This window comes from Puma concolor, chromosome D3 (assembly GCF_028749965.1).
Source record: "Puma concolor isolate L17-30 chromosome D3, mPumCon1.1.hap2, whole genome shotgun sequence".
NCBI classification, from domain to species: domain Eukaryota; kingdom Metazoa; phylum Chordata; class Mammalia; order Carnivora; family Felidae; genus Puma; species Puma concolor.
Window position 1 is genome coordinate 18,158,364 of NC_141678.1, and position 24,209 is coordinate 18,182,572.

The 24,209-nt window shown below is 52.0% G+C and overlaps 2 protein-coding genes across 2 annotated transcripts; one reads left to right on the forward strand and one right to left on the reverse strand.

Annotated features, from left to right (window-relative positions):
• Window positions 1-892: 892 nt before the first annotated feature.
• On the reverse strand, window positions 893-5,429 carry ALKBH2 (alkB homolog 2, alpha-ketoglutarate dependent dioxygenase). Its single transcript, XM_025933510.2, has 4 exons — window positions 5,033-5,429; window positions 4,473-4,901; window positions 3,288-3,486; window positions 893-2,257 (listed from the first exon to the last, which is right to left on the reverse strand). Exons 2-4 carry the CDS (start codon window positions 4,747-4,749, stop codon window positions 1,951-1,953), a joined length of 783 nt encoding a protein of 260 aa, XP_025789295.1. The 5' UTR covers window positions 4,750-4,901; window positions 5,033-5,429; the 3' UTR covers window positions 893-1,950.
• A 2,155-nt stretch (window positions 5,430-7,584) lies between these two features.
• UNG (uracil DNA glycosylase) lies at window positions 7,585-18,230 on the forward strand. Its single transcript, XM_025933512.2, has 7 exons — window positions 7,585-7,767; window positions 8,414-8,620; window positions 9,184-9,279; window positions 11,717-11,814; window positions 12,505-12,593; window positions 14,368-14,546; window positions 17,164-18,230. The coding sequence occupies exons 1-7, from the start codon at window positions 7,636-7,638 to the stop codon at window positions 17,302-17,304; spliced, it is 942 nt and encodes a 313-aa protein (XP_025789297.1). The 5' UTR covers window positions 7,585-7,635; the 3' UTR covers window positions 17,305-18,230.
• The last annotated feature ends 5,979 nt before the right edge of the window (window positions 18,231-24,209 follow it).

Consider the following 24,209-nt stretch of genomic DNA (forward strand, 5'->3'; position numbering starts at 1 on the left):
GTTCACGAGAATTGGTGAAATTGTTAAAGGCAACAATTTAGAAGAAAAAGTGCCTTTCCCTTTCGATTGCTTTTGTAGCACGTCCATTTGGGAAAATATACGTTGTCCAAGAGTCCTATAAACAACTTTTGGAAAGCTCTGTTCCTTCCAAGTTTCTCAACGGATGGCAACAGGACAGTTACGAGACGCCTCAAGAACACCCACCTCCTCTTTCTGTGGGTCTTTTTTAATCTTTGGATTCTTTATATGTAGTAAAAGCGCACCTGCCAGATCTGCCCCCAGGGGAAATTCTTTCACTGCTCGGTCAGTTGTGAGTGAACTCCCGGGTCGCTCTTAACTCTCTGCTTACCGTGCCCCAGAGACGGGATGACGGTACGTCCTAAAACTGCGCGAATAGCCGGGACGGGGCCGCCTCCGTGCTGGCATCTGCGCCTCCTCTGCTCTGGACAAAGCTCCACTCTGGACGGTGGTTCCTAACTCCGTGGCCCATGCAGAGCTCCTGAGGTTTACAGGTGGAGCTGGGGGCTGTGTAAAAGGACAGTCCTAGCCTTGGTTTGAGAGCTGGGTTCAGAAGGAAGGGCACTGACCGTGGGGCCGCAGTCTTTCTTTCTGAGCCTCCGTTTCCTCATTTGTAAAGTGAACAGTTAAGACTCAGTGAGCATCAAAACCCCAGCCCTTCCCACAAAAAAAAGAGAAAGTTTTCAATTTTTAAAGAAAGTATCATTACAGTTGATCATCTAGTATTGTCATTTCATTACAGGTCCGTACTCTAAATTTATTGGTTTCTAGTAGCCTGATACAAAGACTGTATTGAGCACTCTCTTCCCTCTTTGGATAAGTCTCATGAATGCCTCTCAGGACCACAGGAAGTTTGAGGACACACAGTAGTATCTATGTTTTAGCTAGTTTTATTTAAACAAACAAAAAAAGATACCAAACTCAAATGGACTCCTCAGAGTTAAGATTTGGAATCAGAGCTGTCTAAAAGGTCCCCCGAGGGAAGGCTGAGGACCATGCTCCTTCTGGTGGGGGCAGGCTGGCAGACACTTCTAGACGATGCCTGGGTGTTGGCTGAAAGCGGAAGTGGCCCAGGCGATCACCATCCCGCCTGGCCCGGCACTCACCCCCGAGGACTCCAGACTCCCTACCGATTGAAAATACTGTGAAGGTTCTCCAGGCCCCGGGCATCAGGGAGAGAGGAACAGTTCGAAGCATCTGAGGCCTTCACTGCTGACGCCCCTTCCTGATTCCGTGGCAGGCCCTGGCTTTGACGCTGAACCCAGTCCACTATTTTGCCTGGGTCTGGTGGAACAAACCCCCAGTTATGTGACCTTACGCGGCGTTGCAAAGTCGCAGCTTTCGGTCACTGCTCTCCTGCCACCGCTTACTCTTTGAAGCCTGCCACTAAAGAGACACGCTGGGCACGAAAGGGGACGATCCTCTGAACGTCTAGCTGTCAGCAGATCTTTGGTCAGAGGCCAGGGTGGGAGCCAAGGTTGTAAATGTGAATGATAATCTGTGCAGTCTCTTAACCTGACTTAAAGCTGACTTCCTCATTTCGTAAATTATTAGGCATTGAGTAGCAGCCACATCATCTTATTTCTGGCTTTAAGTTATTTACAAAGTGGCTTCTCTTGGCAAAAAACTGAAGTGAAACTAGTAGTTTATGCCATAATAACTGCTGATTTATGTATTTGCTAAAGGTACCTTTTGTATCTGCCGTGTATTAAATAAAAGAATCTTTTTGTTAGGAAAAAAAATCAACTGGTATTCTTTCATACTTGACCAATTTGATAAAGCCATCCTCTTTCGGAATCCTGCATCGCTGTGCAATAAGCCCTACGCTTGGATTAAGCCTCTTCTGTGTTCCCTTTTCAGAAAGGGGATGCCAGTTCCCTCCTGGAGTAGAGCGGGAGGAGAAAATAGACTTACAAACTGCTGACAAAGTTTTTACTTTTTAGTAGGCAGAATTTTGCGAAATGTCAGATTGACCCGTGGAGCTAGAATCTTCTTTCGGACGGGGAGACTGTGATACCAGTGAGTGTTGGTCGGGTGGTTCATCATAAGCAAACTTCCGTGGGCCAGCTGAAGCCTGACCACCTCCACCTTCCGGGAGGGCTGCTTCCCCCGAGAATCCTTATGCCGGAAGAAGAAATCTCTGCAGGCCCCAAAGGAGACCGAGGCTATGGGGCTCCCGGGAGCCAGTTCCCTTTCATCATCTCTGTGTTCGCCGATGTGGTCACGGCCATCTTTGTACCTGCCACGAGAAAACAAGCACGATGTACAAAACGGCTCCCTCCCGGAATGTGCCAGAACGCTTGCTGTCCTACTGCGTGAAAGGTGCGAGGAGCAGCCCCCGCTCATGGTTCTGCAGGGGCGGGGGGGCCTCCTCCGGGTGCCTGGTCTCCATTTTACCTCTTCCTATTTGATCCCTCACCTTAAAACACACCTCACCAAAAGAAGCCACGGACACGTCTTCCACTCCTCCCAGTTTGTGTATGTAAACCAGTATAACATAAGATGGTTTCTCCCTACACTTAGACTCTGCACAGATAATGGTAAGTGCCCATCTCTGAGCTCCTGGTACCCCTCTCTCCCTCACTTCTCCAGCCACATCAGTGGGATTTCCGTTCTATACGCACCCCAAGCCCCCTCTGCTCTTCCTCCAGATTGTCTGTGTGGCTCATGCCCTCTCTCCAGTTAGTCTCCAACTCCAACATCAGCATCTCGGTAAGCCCTCCGCTAACCACCTTCCCCTAAACTCAGGGTTCATAAGCAGAGCGATTCTGTCCCCCGCCCAAGGGACGCCTGGCAATGTTTGGAGACGCTCTGGTGGCTGCGACTGGGAAGGGGATGCCCCTGGCATCCGGTGGGTGGAAGCCAGGGATGTTGCTCACATCCTGTGATGCACAGGGCAGTCCCAAGAGGAATCATCTGGCCTGAAACATCAGTGTCGCTGCTGAGAAACCCTGACTTAAACCCAGATCCCTTCCTCCTCGCCATTCTTTAGCAAAATCAGCCTGTTTAATTTTCTTTCAGACACTTGTCAGCATCTCGAATGATCTTGTTCAACTGTTTGTTCATCAGACAATCCCCTCTCGCTTCCCAGTGCAGCACGGGCTCCACGAAGACTGACCGTTGGTGCTGTCCCTGCTGCACTAAGGAATAACTTGTACAAATGAGTAAAATATGGTGAAATCTAAACTCATGCCTTCAGAAGAAGAAGATTTATACAGTTCAGTCCAGCAACCTAAAGAAGAAAAAGTAAAATGCAGGTAGGATGTTACCTGTTAACGAGCACAAAGTTGAAGGTCTCTCCAGTCACCGCAGAAACACGATCCCGGACGCGCTCTAGAACTGGGATCCAGGGCTTTGGAGACAGAGTAAGGCCCGAAAACGTGTAGGTCAGCCCGGGGTTGCCATAGGTCGCCTGCTTCCTGGGCACACTGTGCCACTTCCCAAACACCTGGACCCTGGCCAGCGCGCCTGTGCAGATAGAACATGGCAGCTCAGGAGGGCAGGCAGGTGAGGACCCCACACGTTTGCTCCCTGAGGATTCAGGATCGAAAGGGGACTAAATCAGGAAGTAACATTTAGTCTCCTGACCAAGGACAAAACTCCCTGTTGCTAGTCCAAAATGTTCATGTAAGAAGAGTGATTCTTGTCCTACACTTACAGAAACACGGTCTTGTCCATTTTCTTTTTTTTTAAATACCGTGACTTCATTGTCTTGCCTACAGTGGGAACGTATCAAGAGGCTGAAACGCAAGCAAGCTGAAGTCAGGCTGCACTCTAGGGTGATTCCGCCAACCGCGGGGACCGAGGGTGTGGAGCCCCCAAGAAGGTGAAATTAATGCAGCTGAGGCTGTAGGCTGGGGTCTCCGTGGGCTTTTCTATGCCTGCAAGTGCTCTGCCACCTTGCAGGCGTTCTCAGTGTGCGTTCGTGTCACCCGGCGTCACCCGGAAACAGCCGCTAGAGCGTGGGGGAGGGGCCGGTGATCCACGTTCTCAGAAGCAACAAGGTCCTCCAGGTGATGCAGAGAACCCCCGTTGGGAGGAACTACCTGGTTATTTGCTGTGTCTCCTACGAGACCAGCTGCACCTCAGAATCACCTGGAAGCTTTCTAAAAACACCGATGCCCAGGCTGCACCCCCACCCTACTGTGATTCAGTTGGTCCCGGGTAGAACGCAGCATCTTTTTTTTCTTATTTTTAACCTTCCCAGATGATTGTAATCAGTGGCCAAGTGGCAAGTCACTCTCAGCATCTGCCAGCTCCCGGTGGTGGGTGGGCAAACTTTTCTCCACTTTGTGTCCCGAGCGCCCAACAAGGTGCCTGGCCCAAGAATAGGTGTTGAATCAGTAAATGAAGTCACCCGTAACCAATGGCTCCCGAGTTCGTTATTTCTCCAAACACAGACCGCTCGCTAGTTGTATCAAACAAGTCTTCAACACACACGGTCCTCTGCTTACCTGTAAAATACTCCACTTCCCGCTCCAGCTCCTGGAAAATCTTGTCTGCTTCGGCTTTGCCAAACAGGACTGTGTAATCACAGCTCAGGCCCTCAGCCCGGATGTGCTGCCAGCTGGGGCCGGCCTGGTGGCCTGCATTCCCCGGGGTCTCCGCCTTCGGCCTTTTCCTGCCACCCTCCTGGTCCGCTTGCAGGCCTGCTGGACCTTCTCCGCTCGCCTCTCGCTCCCTCTTTCCCAAAAGGTCCGCTAACGCCCCTTTCACCAGGAATCTGTCCATCCTGTCTCCACGAAGCAAAGACCTGGGCGCCGGAGGCAGGGCGGAGAGGGAGATTGCCCAGGCTCGGTCCCAGATCCAAAAATCGGCTTGGTGAAGTGGTCCCACTGCATTTCTCCGCGGTGCTTTCAAGTTCCCACTTTTAACACCATGTTCTAGAACAGAAGTAGAGGATGTTGAAGTTGGAAGGGTCCCTCGGGATGTCCTGGGTCTCCCACACCTGGCTATCAATCACAATCTGCTTGCAAAACCCCCAAAGCCTGCATTCCACCCCCAAGCACCTGACCTTATAAAGAAAGGACGCCTTTCCTGGGACGCCTGGAGAGGTGAAGGGGTTCGCCTAAAGTCACTCAGAAAAGCAGATTCCCTGTCTCCTTTTCACCCACTGCTGACCGGCCCTCCGACGCCACTACCCCCTCGGGTAAGCATAGCGATCCTCAAATGGCTACGATTCAGAGTCTGAATGTAAAACAGTTAAGCGTGATCACCCGCACGCCCAACTCCAAAAGAACTGCGTGGGGCCCAAAAGATCACCCGCACGCCCAACTCCAAAAGAACTGCCCGTGCGTGGGGCCTGGGGGAGGCGAGGGCGCCCTGAGAAACCCCAGAGAGCACCCGCGCCGCCCTGAGCCCTGCAAACACCGGAGGCAGGGCTGTCGGGAAGCGAACGACACCCGTGCCGCAGTACTGCTTCCGGGCGGATTTCAGCGCCGGCTGGGAAATGCAGGCGCCTACAAACTGTATGGTGGCGGCTTCCTGGCGCCACCTGCTGGCCTTCTGGGCGCGCGGCACTCACTGCCGGGTTTCAGCCTGACTGCCTGGACTGTGCCGGCTGAGGATCCTGTGTGGTTTGGGAGCAGCTGTTGGGTGTCGCCTCTCCTCAGGGGGCCACTGGGCGTCCAGGCAGGGAGCTGGGCCACCAGGTGGGAGCACGATTCCATGGCTCCTCTATCCGTCTCCACCATCCTGTGTGGCTCCTACAGGTTGCTAAAACTCTCTGGGTTTGAATTGCTTCATCTATACAGTAAGGGCTATAAAACCTACGCCCTGAGAGCACCATGAGGGTTATTAGGTAAGATGTGTGCGAAATGCTTCTGTGCTCCAAATAAATGGCAGGTTCCGTCAGTGCTCCTAATTTTGGTTTACTCTCTGTCTCCCCCAGTGGAATGAACGAACGCTCGGGGAGACCGGAGCCCTCTTTTTGAATGATCTCGGCGCACAGTTGTGCAGGTTTCGACAAAAGCACACAGTTGTGTGACCACCAGCGCAAGGAATCTCCAGAGGCTCCCTGGGGTTCTGTCGCCCCACAAGATCCCCCCAAGCCTCTTATCAGCTCCCTTTCACCCCTGAGCTTCCAACCACCGAGGTGTTGCCTGTCCCTATAGTTTTGTCTTTTCCAGACTTTCTTAGGAAGGCTATACAATATACAGCCTTTTGGGTCTGGCCTTTCGTTTAGTCCAAAAGCTTTCAAGACGCACCCCTTGTTTGCATTGGTTGGTTGTTCCTTCTGCTAGGTAGCATTCTATTGTATGGATGCCCCACAGATTGTTACCCACCCCACCCCACCCCATGAGGCACGTTTTTACAAATGAAGTCACCGTATCCATTCACGCATGAGCTTTTGTGCGAATGCAGATTTTAATTGCACTTGGGTGAACTGCAGGGGTGCGTGGTAAGCATCTGGTTCACTTGATACGCAAGCTGCTGAACTGTTTCCCAAAGTGGCCGGAAGCGCAAATGAAGTTGAGTTAGGGGCTTCTCTCCTTACACACCGGGCTCCTTGCCCCAGGCGCTGGAGCACAACAGCAGTCAGATAAAAGTCCCTGCCCCCAGCAGGGTTCAATTTTGGAGGTGGAGACGAACAAGGAAATAAACAAGTATAGACAGTACAGAAGCTATAGAGTGACCAGCTAGAAAGTGGGGGAGGAGGAGGCCTTTCAGAGGAAGGGACCTGAGACCCAAAGCTTACCAGGTTGGGGGGCGGGGGGGGCAGCGTGTGCAAGGCCGTACAGGCCAGGCAAGGGACAGGCTGGACGGTCCAGTGAATGTGAGAAAGCCAGATTCGGCCACCTCCCAGTAGTAGGGGCTCCCGTCCGAGCGGGGAAACAGCTCTACCAGCAGCGTAACAAGCTGGGGTTAATTCTAAAACCGATTTGAAAACTATAGGAGGATTTTACCTGGGGATTACCACGTCATTTACATTTCAAAAGCATCACTCTGGCGGCAAAGAGGGGAGCGGCCAGGATGGTAGCCAGGCGACGCACAGCGGCAGTTGAATCTGGGGTTTGTTTTGGAGATAGAGCCAAGAGGCCTGTTGATGGTTTGGACGCGGGGAGGGAGGGAGGGAACAAGAAGAATCGCAGGTGTATTGGGAAGAGTTTCTGGACTTCAAGACCTCAATTCCAGTCTCCCCAAATCTTATAGGTTAGGCTAAACGCAGGACCGCACTAGGCCCTAGTTTCAGACCAGTAAAGTAGGTTGTGAAAACAGGGGCGTGCACCCGGACCTAAGGGCAAAACAAATTATTATTGTAATGCTAATTTCACCCCCACTACAACCCCGTGGGGCAGGTACTTCCAGCTCCTTTCCACTGCGGAGAGGTGAAGGGACGGGCCCCAAGGCAGAGGTGTGACTGCTGAGTACAATGAATGAAAGACTAAAACACCGAAGAAAACTCACCCTCCCGCCAGAGGCTTCCAAGCCCCACCAGGAGCCAGGGGGCGTTGCTCCGCGGGCCCTCCGGCACATGCGCATTAGACCCCCACCGCCCCCTGCCCAGCCCCCCCGATCGGAGCATGCGCGGGCCGTTTGGCGCCAATTTCGGACCGCTGCAGCCGGCGCATACCGCGGGTTCCCGGGCGGCGCGCGTTCACTCTCCCCGGCTCCGGGATGATTGGCCAGAAGACCCTCTACTCCTTCTTCTCCCCGAACCCCGCCGGGAAACGACGTACCCGCAGCCCCGAGCCGGCCGACCCAGGGACCGGCGTGGCGGCGGTAGCTGAGGAGAGCGGGGATGCGGCGGTGAGGCGCGGCGGGGACCGGGAGCAAGGGACCGGGAGCAAGGGACCGGGAGGAGGGACCGGGGTCCCGCCCGACCGAGGGGTAACAGGGATGCACCGCTGACCCGTTAACTTGGGTCCTAGTGTTCAAAGCCGCCTGCACGTGTTCAAAACAGCCCATGCAGTTTTCTATCGGCGGCCATTCTGAGGGCCAGCCAATGGGGATGGATCGCGGGGCCCACGGCGCCAATCAGACGCGAGGGGGCCGCCCCGCTCGGCCCGCCGTCCAATCGGAGAGGACACGGGGCGGGAGCCCGAAGGGGTTTTGCCGCGAAAAGACCACGTGGGGGCGCGGGTGGCGGGTCCGAGGGGGCGGGGCTCCTGGGTTGCGGCCTCCCAGCCCTGGTACCCCTCCGGAGGTGTCGCGGGCCTTGCTTCCTGCCTCTCTGCCAGCCGCAGTTTGGTACGCAACCGCAAACTGGGGGCAGCGGCCTGCCTTCCCGGCTGGGCTCCCTCACTCCGTTTTTGCTGCGACTTGCCCCCTGGCGGCTGCGTCCTCGCGGATGGGCGTGCTGCGCAATGGGCCCTGGGGATGGGGGCGGCAGCTGCGGGCGCCCGGGCACGGCCCGCTGCGGCTCGTGACCAGCCTGCGCGGGGATCGCTTGCAGGCCAGCCCCGCCAAGAAGGCCCGGGCCGGACAGGAGGACCCCGGCACGCCCCCCACCTCGCCGCTGAGCCCCGAACAGTTGGTCCGCATCCAGAGGAACAAGGCCGCCGCCCTGCTCAGACTCGCCGCGCGCAACGTGCCCGTGGGTTTCGGTGAGAGTTGGAAGAAGCACCTCAGCGCCGAGTTCGGGAAACCATATTTCATAAAGGTAAGCCTGGACGCTGCGGGGCCCTTTTGTGTTGCTAGTACAACTTGCCGAGTCCGCGTTTGTAGGATATTGCTTCCGTAGGCTTCTGTATTCCCTCCTTTAACGTCCTTGTGAGCTACGAGAGTAAAATACACCCATGGTGTTTTGCATTTGCACGCCTTAAGCGTTTACTGTAAGAGGATCGGGGTCTTTGTTAACCATTCAGTTGGTCTGCTCTCCAGGGAAGAGCTGCGTGGTAAAATCCAAACCCCTGACTGCATTGACACCCGATTCAACCTTTACAAAAAGAGGGGAGGGGTTGGCACCAGGAGGAAGTCAAAGCAGCCAGGCCCATCAACTCTGACCCAGTCGAAACAGAGGGGAAGGGTACTGACTTTGGAGTGGGACATCCTCGGTGACCCGCAAGTACAGTTGTTCCTTGCTGTTTTTCGAAAGAATTTGGATGTAAAACACGGCAGGGAGCTAGGTGGTGCTTCTGTTAGCTTACATTGGAAGTTTTCTTAATGAATTCTCGTGCTCTCCGGTGAGAATCTGATTTTAAATCTAATTTGCCTTTACCGCAGCTCATGGGATTTGTTGCAGAAGAAAGAAAACATTACACCGTGTATCCACCCCCACACCAAGTCTTCACCTGGACGCAAATGTGTGACATAAGACATGTAAGTAGAAGTTGTCCGTGAGTTTTAGTAAAAGGGGGGGGAGGGTGAGAATCCAGCAGTCATTTGTGAATGGCCCTGGAGTTAAGGCACTGTCCATCATTGAGTGATAAATGCTGAAATGGTGAGGTTTGGGCTGGCTGTTTTGTAGCCTGTTAACTTTCTAACTTTTAGCATGTGCCAGCAAGGCAGCAAAAAAGAAGAAATTATACATAGACTTTGGGTCTGTGTGCTCTAATTTTTTGGATTTTATTTAATCCTGAAAGCAGCTCCATGCCAGCCTCACATCTTATGGTGGTGGCGGTGAGGAAACTGAGGCAGGAAGCGGTTAGGTCTTTTTCAGTTGGTTATTGTCCATCCACCTTGACCTGCAGGTCAGTACTCTCTTTGTCTGACCACACTGTCTTTCATAGGTGATGCTTTCAAGCTCTTCCGGCCTTAGCAATTCTGCTGCCCTTTTAACAGACCCCTTTGCTCTGGTTCATTCCTTGCAACATCTACTGACTGGCTTGGTCTGGTCACTTCAGTCTCCTGCTCAGAAGCTTGTTTATGGCTTCATACTGTATGAACGACAGAAGCTGAACATGAAAATAGCCGTGGCCTACTGCCCGGCCTGTCCTCCACTCCCAACCCTCTTGCTTCAGAGTTGGACAGTGTGACAAGAATCCTCTCTTCTGTCTTTTTTTTTTTTTTTTTAACGTTTTATTTTTATTTTTGGGACAGAGAGAGACAGAGCATGAATGGGGGAGGGGCAGAGAGAGAGGGAGACACAGAATCGGAAACAGGCTCCAGGCTCTGAGCCATCAGCCCAGAGCCCGACGCGGGGCTCGAACTCACGGACCGTGAGATCGTGACCTGGCTGAAGTCGGACGCTTAACCGACTGCGCCACCCAGGCGCCCCATCTCTTCTGTCTTTTGAAAAACTCGATGAGATCCATCTATGGCACCTCCTGGAAGCCTGTTACCCACTACCTTTGTGATCTGGGCTTCCTCTCCAGTACATTTAGTGTCTCTTCATGCTGGAGTGCTCTCTACACCCAGCTCGGGGCTTGAGATTTTATATTTTGTTCTTATCCTGTTCCCTTCCCTGTCTTGTAAGCCAAGGGCAGGAATGTGTGATTTGGTAAATCCTGTCTGTGTTAAATCTCGTAGAAATGAGATTAGGTGAATAACCCATTTAGATCAGGCTGTCACACCTAATATTTAGCAGACTTGACAGTTTTTCACTTTAGAGCAAGAGCTTTGAATAGAGCTCCTGGTTTTCTAAAGTTAAAGAAACCAAGTCCTGTTTAATTCAGTACGAGTTGGTGCCTTGTTTGAACAGTGGGTCCTGTGAGTTGTCTTGACAGACGGGGAGGTTTAGTGACTCCTTCAGGGTCGTCCCTTATCCAGGACCGGAACCAAAGGCTTCCCTGCTGGGACCGGCTGCTTCACGAGGGAGAACATGCTGAGGACGGAGTGCGCACCAATGGGAGGAGCAGGGGGGTCCACAGAAACTTCCCGATGTCTGAAGGTTGGGTTGTGAAGGATGTGGTGTATGTTAGGCACGAGAGAAGCTTCTGAGAAGGAACAGCAGGGCCAGAAACATGAGAATTGAGGAGGTGGGCCGGCACCGGATCGAACGGACTAGCTGTATTTTAATACTGCCTGTGACAGTGACCTCATTCCTTGAAATTGCATGTTGCCACCTGCTCCAGCACCTTTGACCTTCTTCTGTTCCATCCCTCAGGATATGGGGGAACAGGCCTCTTCCTGTGTTGCTGGTAGGGAATTTGAATTGCTTCCCCTCATTGAAAAGCAATTTGTAAAATACACCTGTCCTGGGACCAGCGCCTCCGCTCTTCTGAATCTGTTCCATATGTAGAGAAACAGTGTATAAGGATACACATATTAGGGTGTTTGCTGAAGTATTTTTCTTGTGACAGAAAAAACTTAGGAAACAAGCCAATTACGTATTAGTGGCTGAGTGCTTTGGGGATTGGAGGACGCGTAAAAGGCATGATATGAGGAACAAAAATGTAGGGTGATGGCTACAATAACCCCAATTGTATAGGTCACTTTACAGCGTTGACTCAGGAGGGGATAAGGAAGAGCAGGAGGCCCCAAACCACTCTGTGTGTTTCTGGATGGTTGTACTTGTGTCAAGAGCACATTTTTTGAAATTTGAAAAACGAAGGGGATGAGAGAGACCTGAACCTGTTTTCGCACACTTGCGTCAGAGAAGGAGTGGGGCCGTGCAGCAGGGTGACTGAGTGAAGGCTAATTTGATAATGGAAAGTAATGGTGCCGGGTCACCCTCTCCCTTCTGGGGCTTCTTAGTTGGGTTGGAGAGCCACCTGTCTCCTCATCACAGTCCTTTGTACAGGTTATCAGGCAGGCAGGTGTTCGTGTAAACTGCCTATGCGACAGTATTTACTCTCTTGCCACCTGGTGTTCACAGGTGAAGGTTGTCATCCTGGGACAGGATCCATATCACGGACCCAATCAAGCCCACGGTCTCTGCTTCAGTGTTCAAAGACCCATTCCACCTCCACCCAGGTACGATTGCTTCACAGATGGCTCGGGCCCAAGTGTGATTACTTTCAGGTGTGTGCTTTGTGGATCATAAGTGCCCTTGGGAGACTTCTAATAGCCATTGGAGTAGGATTTCTCCATCTTGGTACTGTCGACATCAGGGGTTGGGTCTTTTTGCGGGAGAGATTTTGTTTGTGCACTGAAGGGTGTTTAGTAGTGGCTTCTACCCGCTGCCCCGCCCCCCCCCCCCCCCCCCCCCCCCCCCCCCCCCCCCGCAGAACTAGAGTGCTGGTAAAATGGCAGTGATGGGTGTCTTTGGACAGTGCCCGAAGTCCCCTGGGGTGCAAAAATGACCCCTGATTAAAAACCACTGCTTTGGAGAATTTGACGTATAAAACGTAAGAACATAACAAATACACAAAGATCTAAAACTGGAAGCACTAATTGGGAGGGAGGTTGTAACTCCTGGGCTGATTTACTTAAATCATCCAAAGTGCTATTCCTTAAATTCAAGCCTAAACCAAAGGAAAGGTCTTTGGCAAGGTTACCGGTCGGAGGAGTGTGATGCTTCCTCACGAATCCGCCAGGTCCGTTTGGCCCTCCCCCTCCACGGGCTGGGGTGCAGGCTGGAATCCACGTGCATGTTGGAGGCTCCTGGATTTTCAGAATTGTGCTCGAGATCTGTTTTTTGTTTTTCTCCTGGCTTACTTTCAGTTTGGAAAACATTTATAAAGAGCTGTCTACAGACATAGATGGTTTTGTTCATCCTGGTCACGGAGATTTGTCCGGGTGGGCCAAACAAGGTAAGCCACCTACCTGGCTGCTAGATGTGTTCTGGATGGATTTCAGCACAGTCTTCCCTTGTCCTGCACTGCTTGCTTATGTTTATAAAAGAACACAGGGGGCGCCTGGGTGGCTCAGTCGGTTAAGCGGCCGACTTCGGCTCAGGTCATGATCTCGCGGTCCGTGAGTTCGAGCCCCGCGTCGGGCTCTGTGCTGACAGCTCAGAGCCTGGAGCCTGTTTCAGATTCTGTGTCTCCCTCTCTCTGACCCTCCCCCGTTCATGGTTTGTCTTCTCTGTCTCAAAAATAAATAAACGTTAAAAAAAAATTTTAAAAGAAAAAAGAACACAGCACTGGAACATTCTCACAGACTGACTGCATTTATACAAGTCAAAATATGTGTCTTCTCTTTATCCTCCAGCCAGTGTTTTCTTTCGTGTTTTAACTGTAATTTGAAAGAGAAAAGTTTGTTCTGTCTTGTTATTTATTTTTAAGTAATCTCTACACCCAACTAGGGGCTTGAACTCACAACCCCAAGATCAAAGTTGCACACTCCACCGACTGAGCCAGCCAGGTGCCCTTTGTAATTAATGTTTTATTTATTTATTTATTTTTTTTCCCAACGTTTTTATTTATTTTTGGGACAGAGAGAGACAGAGCATGAACGGGGGAGGGGCAGAGAGAGAGGGAGACACAGAATCGGAAACAGGCTCCAGGCTCCGAGCCATCAGCCCAGAGCCTGACGCGGGGCTCGAACTCACGGACTGCGAGATCGTGACCTGGCTGAAGTCGGACGCTTAACCGACTGCGCCACCCAGGCGCCCCGTAATTAATGTTTTGTATTTGCTAACTTTGACCACTTGGGAGGTGACCTTACCTTTCTCATTTCAGCACTCGGGTTGTGTTTTTTCTCTGTTGAATACCATTTACAGGACTTTTTCTTTCTTCCTTTCTTTCCTTTCTTTTCTTTTTCTTTTCTTCCTTTTTCTTTTCTTCCTTTCATTGGTTCTTTTCTTTCTTTCTTTTCTTTCTTTCTTGCCTAAACGTTTATTTTTGAGAGAGAATGAGAGCACAAGCTGGGAGCAGAGGATCCGAAGCAGGCTCTGTGCTGGCCACAAAAACCTCGATGCACGGCTCCAATTTGTGAATCGTGAGGTCATAATCTGAGCCAAAATAGAACACTTAACCAACTGAACCAAGCAGACAGCCGGCCGGACTTTCTGCCTTCCTCCCTTTCTAACAAATAAACTATAACCAGATAAGGAAAGAATATTTACCATCTGATTCTTTTTTCTTTCTCTTATTATCTTTTAGTTTTTTAATGTCTATTTATTTTTGAGAGAGAGACCTAGCATAAGCAGGAGAGGGCAGAGAGACACAGACTCTGAAGCAGGCTCCAGGCTCTGAGCTGTTAGCACACAGCCCGACGTGGGGCTTGAACTCACAAGTCTTGAGATCATGACCTGAGCCGAAGTTGGAGGCTCAACCAACTGAGCCACCCAGGCGCCCCACTTGGGATAGATAGATGTTTGAAACAACCCTGATGACTGATGTAAGGCACGTTCACTGTTACAAACTTAGAAGATGTTGAAATTGCAGAGGTGAAAATAAAATGCTCTCTGGTCTTGCCCGGAGGTGCCCAGCAGTCATGTTGCGTCGCTTTCTTTGGGAGCCGGTTTCAGACAGCTGTGCTGGACCCCGACACGGGAACGGTTCCACGGGCACAGCCCCCGTTGTCAGGTGTCTGGGCTGGCTCGTTTGTCTTTTCACCCGTTTCTTTGCCGTGTGTCTGTAGGTGTTCTCTTACTCAACGCAGTCCTCACCGTCCGGGCACATCAGGCTAATTCGCATAAGGAGAGAGGATGGGAGGAGTTTACGGATGCGGTCGTGTCCTGGCTAAATCACAACTCCAGCGGCCTCGTCTTCCTGCTCTGGGGCTCTTACGCTCAGAAGAAAGGCAGTGCCATCGATAGGGTATGGTTGTTGTGTTTTGTCTTTTAAACACTTGAAGCCGGTTGAGAAAATCTTAGGAATTTTCCATTGTGTGGTCTTGGAAAACCCATGTCCTAAGATGAAGCTTATTCTCCCTAAAGACTTAAGAGTTACGGTCAGGTTTGCCATTGAAAATTAAGCAAAATTCAGACAAATTACAAGAATGATGAATTGTGTGAGAGGAAAGCACCGGGCCAACTTCTGATTCAATAGCGTTAGTAACGCGGGCGTGGACCCGCCACGTACGTAGAATGATGCGGGCACCGTCTGGTGCAAGCGATGCAGTAAGTGGCCAGTAAGGCCAAGGACCCCGCGACCACCGAGCCGCCCGCCCTCGGCTTCCCCCCACGTGCTCCTCCTCTGCTCTTCTCCCTCTGTTTCAGAAGGAGCAGCGGACCCGGTGCTGAGATTAAAAGCCAGACGCCATCCTTGAATCTCTCCCTTCCTCCCGGCCTTAAGTCCTGTCCCCTTGCCTCCCCTGATGCCAGTCCTCCTCCCGCTCACCATTGACGGTGCCACCAAAGGCTTTCTGTTTCTGGGGTCTACTCCCCGCGCCTTTACGTGAACGGCAACCGAGTAGGAGTCACGCGAAGGCGCTTCTCTCTCTACAGAGGGTCTGTGTCAAGGAACCAGACGTTTTCAGGTGTCGTGAGGCAGCGCATAATAAAATCTGGCACGAGTGAACTAACTGCTGAGATCTGATTCTCTAGGCAAGTAGGAAGCGTCCGTGCGAGCCGTCTCCATCTCTGCCTTGGGGAGACCGGAGGGCCGCGCGGCTCTTCACGTTTGAATCTTTATTATCGACAATGGTCCGGTTGGACGGGAGGCGCTTGTAAAAGCTTGGTCATGAGAAGCAAGTTGCGGGTCCAGCCCAGTGGCTTTCCCGAGCGCCGGGTCTGTCTGTCCCAGCTGCCGCGAAGCAGTCACATTCGGAGCTTCCCGAGTTAACGCTCTCCTTTCCTTAGCCGGCCTCACTGAACCTGCTCCCGCGTACTCCCCAAGGGTGGAGGGTACCGCCGGGCACTTGTCCAAACAGAAGTCCCATCCCGCACTCTCCCTCCCTCCTCCTCATCCCGCAGGTGTCAGGCCTTCAGAGCCTTTCCCCTGCTCTCAGATGCCTCCCCACCTAACTGTCTATGCCTGGCCCAGGCCCTCACCTGATCTTGCCGGAGCGTTCCATGGAGTCCCCCCCCGCCATGGAAGGCCTTGCCTTGGGTGGGGTCTTGAGCACGAGCACGCCCCGGGCTGCCTCTCAGCCACAGTTCCCACACTCTCCCCCCCCACCCCCCCACCTCTTCCCTGTGTCCCGCTTCCCTGCCTGCCTTTGAATATCGTGCCTCCTCGGTCCAGAGACTTCCTTCAGAGCCCAGCATGGCTCACATTTTCAGGGCCAGGCTAGTAAGCACTTAACCTGCGTTACCTGTCAGGCTGCATCAAGACCCATGGGCCTTCTTTGTCCCTGTGCGGCATCTCCACAAGTCGGGCACTCTTCTTCCCCGTTTACAGATGAAGACTGAAGTGCGGGCTGGACTCCTTGACTTCTCTGGGGCCACACGACACGGCAGTCAGAACTTGAACCCAGGCCATCTGGCTCCCGGCTCCGTGTTTTTTTGTTTTGTTTTTATATAAGTAATATTTATCCCCAATGTGGGGCTTGAACCCCCGACCCTGACATCGGGGGTCGCGTGCTCTTCTGACTGAGCCAGCCAGGTGCCCCTTCAGGCTCCGGTTCTTAACCACGCTGTGCTGCCTGGCTTTAATTATGGCCCCTCCCGGATGGAGGTGTTTGAAGGCAGGGATGTTGTGAAAACACTTGTGAAGTAGCATTTATTTATTTTTAATATTTTTATTTTTGCCGGAGCGTGGATGGGGGAGGGGCAGAGAGAGGAGGGGCAGAGGATCTGAAGCAGGCTCGGTGCTGACAGCCGAAAGCCTGATGCCGGGGATTGAACTCAGGAACCATGAGATCATGACCTGAGCCAAAGTTGGATGCTCAACCCACTGAGCGCCCCTGGTGCCCCGAGGTTTTTATTTACATACAGAAAAGAAGCAAGAAAACAAACGTCCCTGGTCTTCCTGCTCCATTAACTAGAGTTGACATTTAAAAAATCAAAGTGTTCTGTTTTTGTTGACAGTTCAGGTAATACAGGAAAGTGTAAAACAGAAAGTAGATAAATGCCTTCCACTATTTCTTTTCCCCAAAGGAACTATAATTAGTGTCTTAGATATTTTCCCAAAAAAACCTTTTTGTGTGATTATCCCTTTTTTCTTCTACTTGCGATATTTAGGTCTTTCCACATCAGCCCACGTAGCTCAACCTTGTTCTTCTGATATCCTCCTGATGTCCCCTTGTAAGAAGTTCAGGGAAATGTTTGCAGCCAGTTGCCTAACCCTGGGTTTATGATGTGAGGTCTTCCTGACCTAAGCCGTGGAACCTCATGCCTGCATCTCCACGTGGGTCTATACCCCGTGGGGTCCGTTGGCAAACATACTCTTAGCAGTGGGATCGCTAGATCCTAAGATACGGGCACTTGACCGCTGCGTAGGCGGTGCCTCCGGTCCCAGACGTGCCGACTTTGATTCTCTCGTTCTCTTTCAGAAACGTCACCATGTGCTGCAGACTGCTCACCCCTCCCCGTTGTCGGTGTACAGAGGGTTCTTTGGATGTAGACACTTCTCTAAAACCAATGAGTTGCTGCAGAAGTCTGGCAAGGAGCCCATCAACTGGAAGGATCTGTGACCCTAAACTGGGGAGGCTGTCCCTGGGCTGTCTTCTAGAAGCTGCTAGTGAAGTTACTCGCCAAGAGTGGCAGCAAAGGCTCTACTCTGGGACCTTATGTCTGTCTTTGCAACACGCCTTTGGACTAAAATATACCTTCACGGTATTTGGGAGAGAGAGGCGGTCAAATACTCCAGACCACCGCTCTCTGTGTCACCTTTATGGTAAAAGGGGACAGGAGACAGAAGCACCTTGTGGTACAGCCAGCTGTTACTTTAGTTGGACTTTAGGTTGTAAAGTGTTGGGTGTGTTTATTTAGCAAGGCCCTCCTTTGCCCAGCTTGGCTTCCCGTTCTTGGCCAAGTACACGGCTCCCCGCATCCTTCCGAGAGCCCCGAGGCTCCTCCTTGCAGGAAGCAGGACATTTTGCAAGTGCCCAGAAATTTGGGGCTGAAAGTTCTTGAGGACTGATCTCTGAGTGAGCCTTCAACAGATAGGGAGAGGGAAGTGAACTGGGGCTTGTTTTCTAGTTACTCTATGGGTGTTCCTAGGAATAAACAGTGGAAGTTGAACTGGAAGAAAGAGAAAGGGGAGTTATTTTGTTTTTTTTTTATTTTTTATTTTTTTTTTCTTTTTAAAGAGGAAATGCTTTTCTTCTCTGGAGTATCTCGAGTTGGGGGATTTCAGGAAGCACAGAGTGCCAATTGCTGTTTTTTTATGGACTGAAATCACATGGGGATTTTTTTTTTCAACACTGGTGAATTTTGCTGTTTTAAAAATACTTCTGCAGATGTATATATTTTTTAACCCTTTGTCGGGGAGACCGTCTTTTATTAGGTCTGTACCTCCGTCCTACATCCTGTTAGAGATGCTGTTCCTGTGTTAGTTGGGGGAAAGGGGGCGTTAACTCCGAATGAGCTTGGCAATAAAAAGATAGTTGAAGTTTCACTCCGTGCCCAGTGCCCTTTCTGTCAGCTCCCTCGGGCCGGGCAGGGATTTGGCTGGCGGGTGGGATCGCTGCAGCAACCTTTGTGGGCAGGAAGTGCTGCCCCCTCCCACCCTTCCGCCCCGCCCCTCGGATGGAGCCGCCCACCTCTCCAGGCCGGGTAAGCCCTGGGCGGTTCCCGGGAGGGTCACCATCCGCTGGGCTTCACCCCAGCCGGGAGATGGAGATGGGGCCGGGGCCGTACGTAGGCGGTCAGGAACTGCGGAGACCCTAAAGAGGCCGAATGGGGCCGGAAAAGCGTTTCTCCGGGGATCGTGGCTGCGAGTCCTGCCAAGCCTTGGGACAGCGCAAGGGGAGCTCCCCCCGCCCCCATCCCGTTAGTGTTTGCAGACTCTTCCCTGGGACTCTGGACTGGAGGTGTGAGGCTAGGGCACTAGGAAGAAGCCCTGATGGCCCACTGACCTGCCAGCACTTGGCTGGGAGTCGGGGTGGAGGGTGGATCCTCACGTTCAAAGCCTGGACTCCCCTGGTGTCCGATGAAGAAGGAAGCCAGAAGTATACGGAAGGGCCTGGTTAACACGTGCTAGTATTTAAGTGGGGGAGAACGCATCCAGTGCTAACGGCCCCATCTCCTCTCTGCGCAGAGATTTGGAAACCTTTTGCTTGGAGAACATTGCTTCCCATCTAGGCCTTCGTTTTCTAAACGTTTCAGAAGGAGGGTATGTGATCCCACACTGCCATGGGCAAGCAGGCTTTCAACAGAAGGAAGATCTAGAACAAAGATGCATTCTCAGTTTGCCCTCTGGTAACTTGGGGGGGGGGGGGGGACGCGGCTCCCTTATCCAAGTGAGGAATGAAGAGGTGATATTTCTACATCAGTTAGGCTTTGATGCTTGGCTCCCGACACAATGCTGTCCATAGGGGAGAGGCGGTGAACTCTGGGTTACTGTAAATCATTCAAAAAGTGAACTCGTGGGGCGCCTGGGTGGCGCAGTCGGTTGGGCGTCCGACTTCAGCCAGGTCACGATCTCGCGGTCCGTGAGTTCGAGCCCCGCGTCGGGCTCTGGGCTGATGGCTGAGAGCCTGGAGCCTGTTTCCGATTCTGTGTCTCCCTCTCTCCCTGCCCCTCCCCCGTTCATGCTCTGTCTCTGTCTGTCCCCAAAATAAATAAACGTTGAAAAAAAAAAAAAACAAAAAGTGAACTCGTTTGCTTTTTCTTGTTTAATAGTGAGCCTTAGACATCTAGTGATACTTTATTTTTTTTTTAATTTTTTTTAACGTTTTATTTATTTTTGAGACAGAGAGAGACAGAGCATGAACAGGGGAGGGGCAGAGAGAGAGGGAGACACAGAACTGGAAGCAGGCTCCAGGCTCTGAGCCATCAGCCCAGAGCCCGACATGGGGCTCGAACTCACAGAGTGCGAGATCGTGACCTAAGCTGAAGTCGGCCGCTTAACCCACTGAGCCACCCAGGCACCCCTAGTGATACTTTAAACAGAACACAGAGCTGTGGGTTCAGTGGTTTATGACCGCCCCTCCCCCAAAGGAAATGCAGATTTGATCACTGGTTTCTGGAGTGGTCGTTTTCTTTCACGTTTTGGGATTTGCTATGATCACAGCACTAGGTTTGCAGAAATGGATAAAAGGCAATCTTGGCCTTTTAGGTCAGGGGTCAGCATACTTTTTCTATATAAAGGGTCAGGTAGTCAGTATTCTAGGGTCTGCCCTGGTTCCGTCCGTGAGAACCACTCCACTCTCTTTTGCAGACAAAGCAGCCATGTGGTAAACGTAAATGAGCAGGTGTGGCTGTCTTCCAATAAAACTTCCCGGACACTGGGATTGGAGCTGAATATGATTTGCACGTGTCACGAAATCTTGATTTCCCCCCCCCCCCTTGAGCATTTAACATGTAAAGACCGCTCTTCGTTTGACTGCCATAGGGAAACAGGTCGAAGACACCTGTCCTAGGAACTCCCACTCAGATGTCTGCAGTGACAGTGCCCATCTGTGGCATCCTGCCACCGGTCAGTTCTGTGTGGCTCACTGTGGGAGCAGGTGAGAACCCGGCCAGAATGGTTCTGTCTCCCTTCTCAGGCAAGGGGAAGAGTATTTGCCGAGGGCTTTTGGAAACCGGGAAGTCTGCAATGCAAAATGACCTGGGAACCCCGAGTTGTAAACTAATTATGTGAAAGTCACTATCTGAACAGAGTCCAGCAGGGCAAAGTCAGAGAATGTGGGTTTTTTTTTTGTTGTTGTTGTTTTTGCTTTTTTAGACATGTTGTTAATATGCTACCATTCAGGGACATTCTGTCCCTCTTAAAATTTGCTTTCTGCTTCAGTTTGCACCTAGTATAAAAAAGTAGAGTTTCGGACTTGGGGAAGCAAACGGTTCAGTGTTTGGCAGAAAAGCAGACTTTTCATCCTTGTCAAACCTTCGAGGTGTACAGGGCAGAACAGGTAGGAGGCTCTGGGCTACTTCAGAGGGTCCTGGCATGTTGATTGGTGGTGACCCATGCTGAGAAAAGTCTGGAACTTCAGTGGCCTCTCTTCCTACTTAGAGTCCTTCTGACACTTTGAATCTGAGTCTCACAACCTGAGGTCAGACCAGGAGTTCGATACTTTGCAGTCTTTGCTACTCAGTTGTATATTTCCTGTGTCTTCCTGTCCCTCTCAGCTAGTGGCTTTTGTGGTCAGGGGTGGGGGGGGGGGTGGTATCCACAGGCTTCAAACAAGCCCTTTGTATGCCTTAAGACTCCCCACGGATGCTCACCTGGACGACGCAGGCAGGCTGGGTCTGAGGACTCAGAAGAGGTCCATGGGGACCAGCCAAGAGGGTTCTTGGCAAGATGGAAATCAAACGTGAGCCCGCAGGAAGCGAGAGCAGAGACCGAGGGAGCATCTGGCAAGACTTGGGAAGGAAGAGCATGAAGTCTCGTTTTTGCCTGGGGTTTTTACTGAGGATTGTGGTCTGGTGTGCGTGTCCCTCCAGGCATCCGGGGACCGGTCAGAACCAGGACAGGGTCCAGGTGTCCCTCATAAATCACTTATTCCTTGGAGCCAGGGGGTCTTGGCATCGATGTCCAACACGAGCGGTCTGGAATGTGTGCGTGAAGGCTTCACCCGGTCCCGCCTGAGAGGTTCTCTGTCGTGCTGGAAGACTCCAGAGATATTATTAACTCCCTGTCCCTCGCAAGGAGGACATACATGAAGCCATGGATAAGGTGGGGGGTGCAGGTCCTAACGAGAATAGAAGCGGGAAAAGAAGTAAGGGGGGAAAAAAACCCAGCTTTTTCTTTCATGGGGTCCATTTCATTTCCCTGTCTCCTGGGGAAACAAAAACATGAATGCCAGTCCCGCTCCCAGAAATTGTGATTTAAGTGGTTCTTGGGGTGAAAAGGAGATATGGGCGTTTTTATGAAGGGTCAGGTTTGCAGCCCAACCAGCAGCTGCTTTGACCAGATGCCCTGTGTTCTCTGTATGTTACGGAACCAGGCTGCAACGCTGGCAGAAAAACCGAGCGGCCCTCGGAGATCTTGGTGGATTGCAGATTGGTTTTATGCCGGCGGGCTCAGAGGAGACTGTTTCTCCAAAGGTCTGAGCCCGGAATGCCAGTGGGGAGGGTAATTTGTAGCCAACAGCCTCCATATCCGGGGGGGTTTGCCATGCACAGCAAACAAAGGAAGAAGAAACCAGAGGAGGGGTCTCTAAGCTAGAGACCAGAATTTGTTTTAGTCCCATCAGCCATCTTTGGCGTAATTTATCCACTTCTCCAACATTGACGCCACGTGGTCACTTCATTTTTTTTCTTTTCGGCAGATAATAGGATTTTCTGCCTGTAAGAGGTATTTGAAGGAATCTATTTTTTCTATTGTGTTGGGTGGGAAGAGTTTATGAGCGATTGGTTTCCAGCCAAACATTCAGCTTCTGGAAATTACTTGTGGCCGTAGAGAGAGAGTGTCAGAGGAGAGCTGAGGCACCAGAACCAAGTTCCCCATGTGTGTGTGAGTAGGGGTAGAGAGGAACTTTTCTAGTCTCTTTGGAAGTAAGGAGTTTCATTAGAAAGACGGTGCTCGGTGCCTGTCACGAACAAGCCACTATGCTAGAAGCTCGGTGTTTGTCGTTTGATGTCACTTTCCCCAGCCACGTGGTAAAGTACCTGGATGGAGAAATAGACTCAGCCATTTGCCTAGAGCCACAGGTAACGGACCTAGGATTCGAACCCACGGCAGCCCGATTTCAAAGCCGCGTCGTCTTGCCACTGTTTACACTCTGCCCAGATCACGGTTATCGGATGTCATCAGGGAGGACTTCCAAATGGAGTTTACAGAACGTCCTGGAGTCACGGCTCTCCCGGGAAAAAACCAGGATGTGTCCGGAGTCTGAAATGTGCCTCCTTCAAAATTTTGCACGAGCTACCCTCTAGTGAAGTCATTGGGATCGATACCCGAAGCCCCACGGTGCAGGGGCTGTGGTCTAGGGAGGACTGAAGGCGGGCAGGCAGCGTGCCAAGCCCCTGACTGGCATTGTTTCGCCCTCCGCTCCTATAAAACGAAGGTGGGGCTGGCCCGGCTTACAGCTGACGGTGCCCAGGCTTCCAGAGGACAGGCACAAAGTGGCTTCCCGCTTACGAGTCTGGTGGGAAAAGTTCCAAGAAGTCCACCGTTTGCCCACTTTTCCTTCTTGGAAAACAAGCCCGCAGAGGAAGTCTCTCTGGCTGCCCCTGTCCCCCTGCCGTTTAAACTGTTCTGCAGAAGTTCGGGTTCTGGTGGGTTTTTCCACTTGCTCCTCCTGGTTTACTGAGATCAGGCCCGCCAAGCTGCTGTTCCCCCTTACCTCTTGTCAGAGCACAACGCCCTTCCGTGTGGCCTCTGCCTTACCGGCTCTGGTTTGGACCTGGAGGTGACCTTTGTCCTACATGCCCGCAGCCCTCCCCTCCTCGCGGAACATTCCGTAACAGCCTGTGCCGGGTTTCCCGTCTGTCTTCCCTGCCGGGCCCTAGCAAGAGCCAGCTGACCCAGCTGTTGGGGTGTTTGGGTTTTTTTTTTTTCCCTCCCCGAGCGTGAGTGGCATTTTCGTTCGGAAGGTTTTACTAGATCTTTATCTGGGGAAAGAAGCCTGGTGGTCCTTTGACAGCAGTTGTGCGAACCCATCGGAGCTTTCGCTGCAGGCTGGCTCCAGAAGCCCTTTCTCAAACACCCCACAACCCGAGTGCAATTAATTTCCTGCATGTCTCAGGAGGGCCGGGATGACTTTGTCCGTATTGCTTACGACAACTTGGACTTTAGATGCCCCATCTTGGGCTTTAGATGGCTTAGATACGTAACAACTGTGAAACCCAGCGAGGGCTGGGATTGAAGGGTGGCCGGCAGGGTCCCTCCCGGAGTGGCAGGGGACCACACGAGTGGTTTGGTGCGAGATCTTGTCCCACTTCACCTGGGCTGTTACTGGTCTTCAGTGCCTTGAAGGTTAAGTGCTCCAGGGATTATTTTTAAACGGCAGAGGCCAGTTCCTCTGAAAGTGACGCTTACAGTCACGGTGATGAGCAGCTAGCTGGCTTAGAGTCAGGCACGCGGCAGACAAGGAACACGGAAAATGCAACCCCGAGCGCATAACTGGGAGGACACGGGAAAGACGGAGGGACAGGGGGTAAGTGAGCTCACCCCTCCGTGGGGTCACTGACCATAAAGCCGGCGCCCACGTGGATGGGGATTTCACGCGCGGCAAGCTGAGCCCCTTGTGCAGGAGTGTGCATGCGGGCTTTCCAGAGGGGGACGGTCACTCCTGTTTACCGGGACCTGATGTGAGGGTTGGAAATGTAACAGATCAAGGAGAAGAGCCTCTCTCTGCTTCTATAAATGGTTATGTTGTTGGGAATCTCTGCGTGAACTCTTCCATCCGTTCCACAAACCGAAACGGTAGGGTTAGGTTTGGGCTTAGGTATACTGAAAAGGTAGTTCTGTGATTTTTGTTGTTGTTGTTGT

Excerpts from the sequence above, each read along its gene's own strand:
- ALKBH2 (XM_025933510.2), bottom strand. The coding sequence starts at position 4,749 with ATGGACAGATTCCTGGTGAAAGGGGCGTTAGCGGACCTTTTGGGAAAG. Across the intron at positions 3,487-4,472 it reads GGAAGTGGAGTATTTTACAG|GCGCGCTGGCCAGGGTCCAG; the intron begins GTAAGCAGAGGA and ends CTATCTGCACAG. Across the intron at positions 2,258-3,287 it reads AACTTTGTGCTCGTTAACAG|GTACAAAGATGGCCGTGACC; the intron begins GTAACATCCTAC and ends TTCTCGTGGCAG.
- UNG (XM_025933512.2), top strand. The coding sequence starts at position 7,636 with ATGATTGGCCAGAAGACCCTCTACTCCTTCTTCTCCCCGAACCCCGCC. Across the intron at positions 7,768-8,413 it reads AGGAGAGCGGGGATGCGGCG|GCCAGCCCCGCCAAGAAGGC; the intron begins GTGAGGCGCGGC and ends GATCGCTTGCAG. Across the intron at positions 11,815-12,504 it reads CCCATTCCACCTCCACCCAG|TTTGGAAAACATTTATAAAG; the intron begins GTACGATTGCTT and ends GCTTACTTTCAG.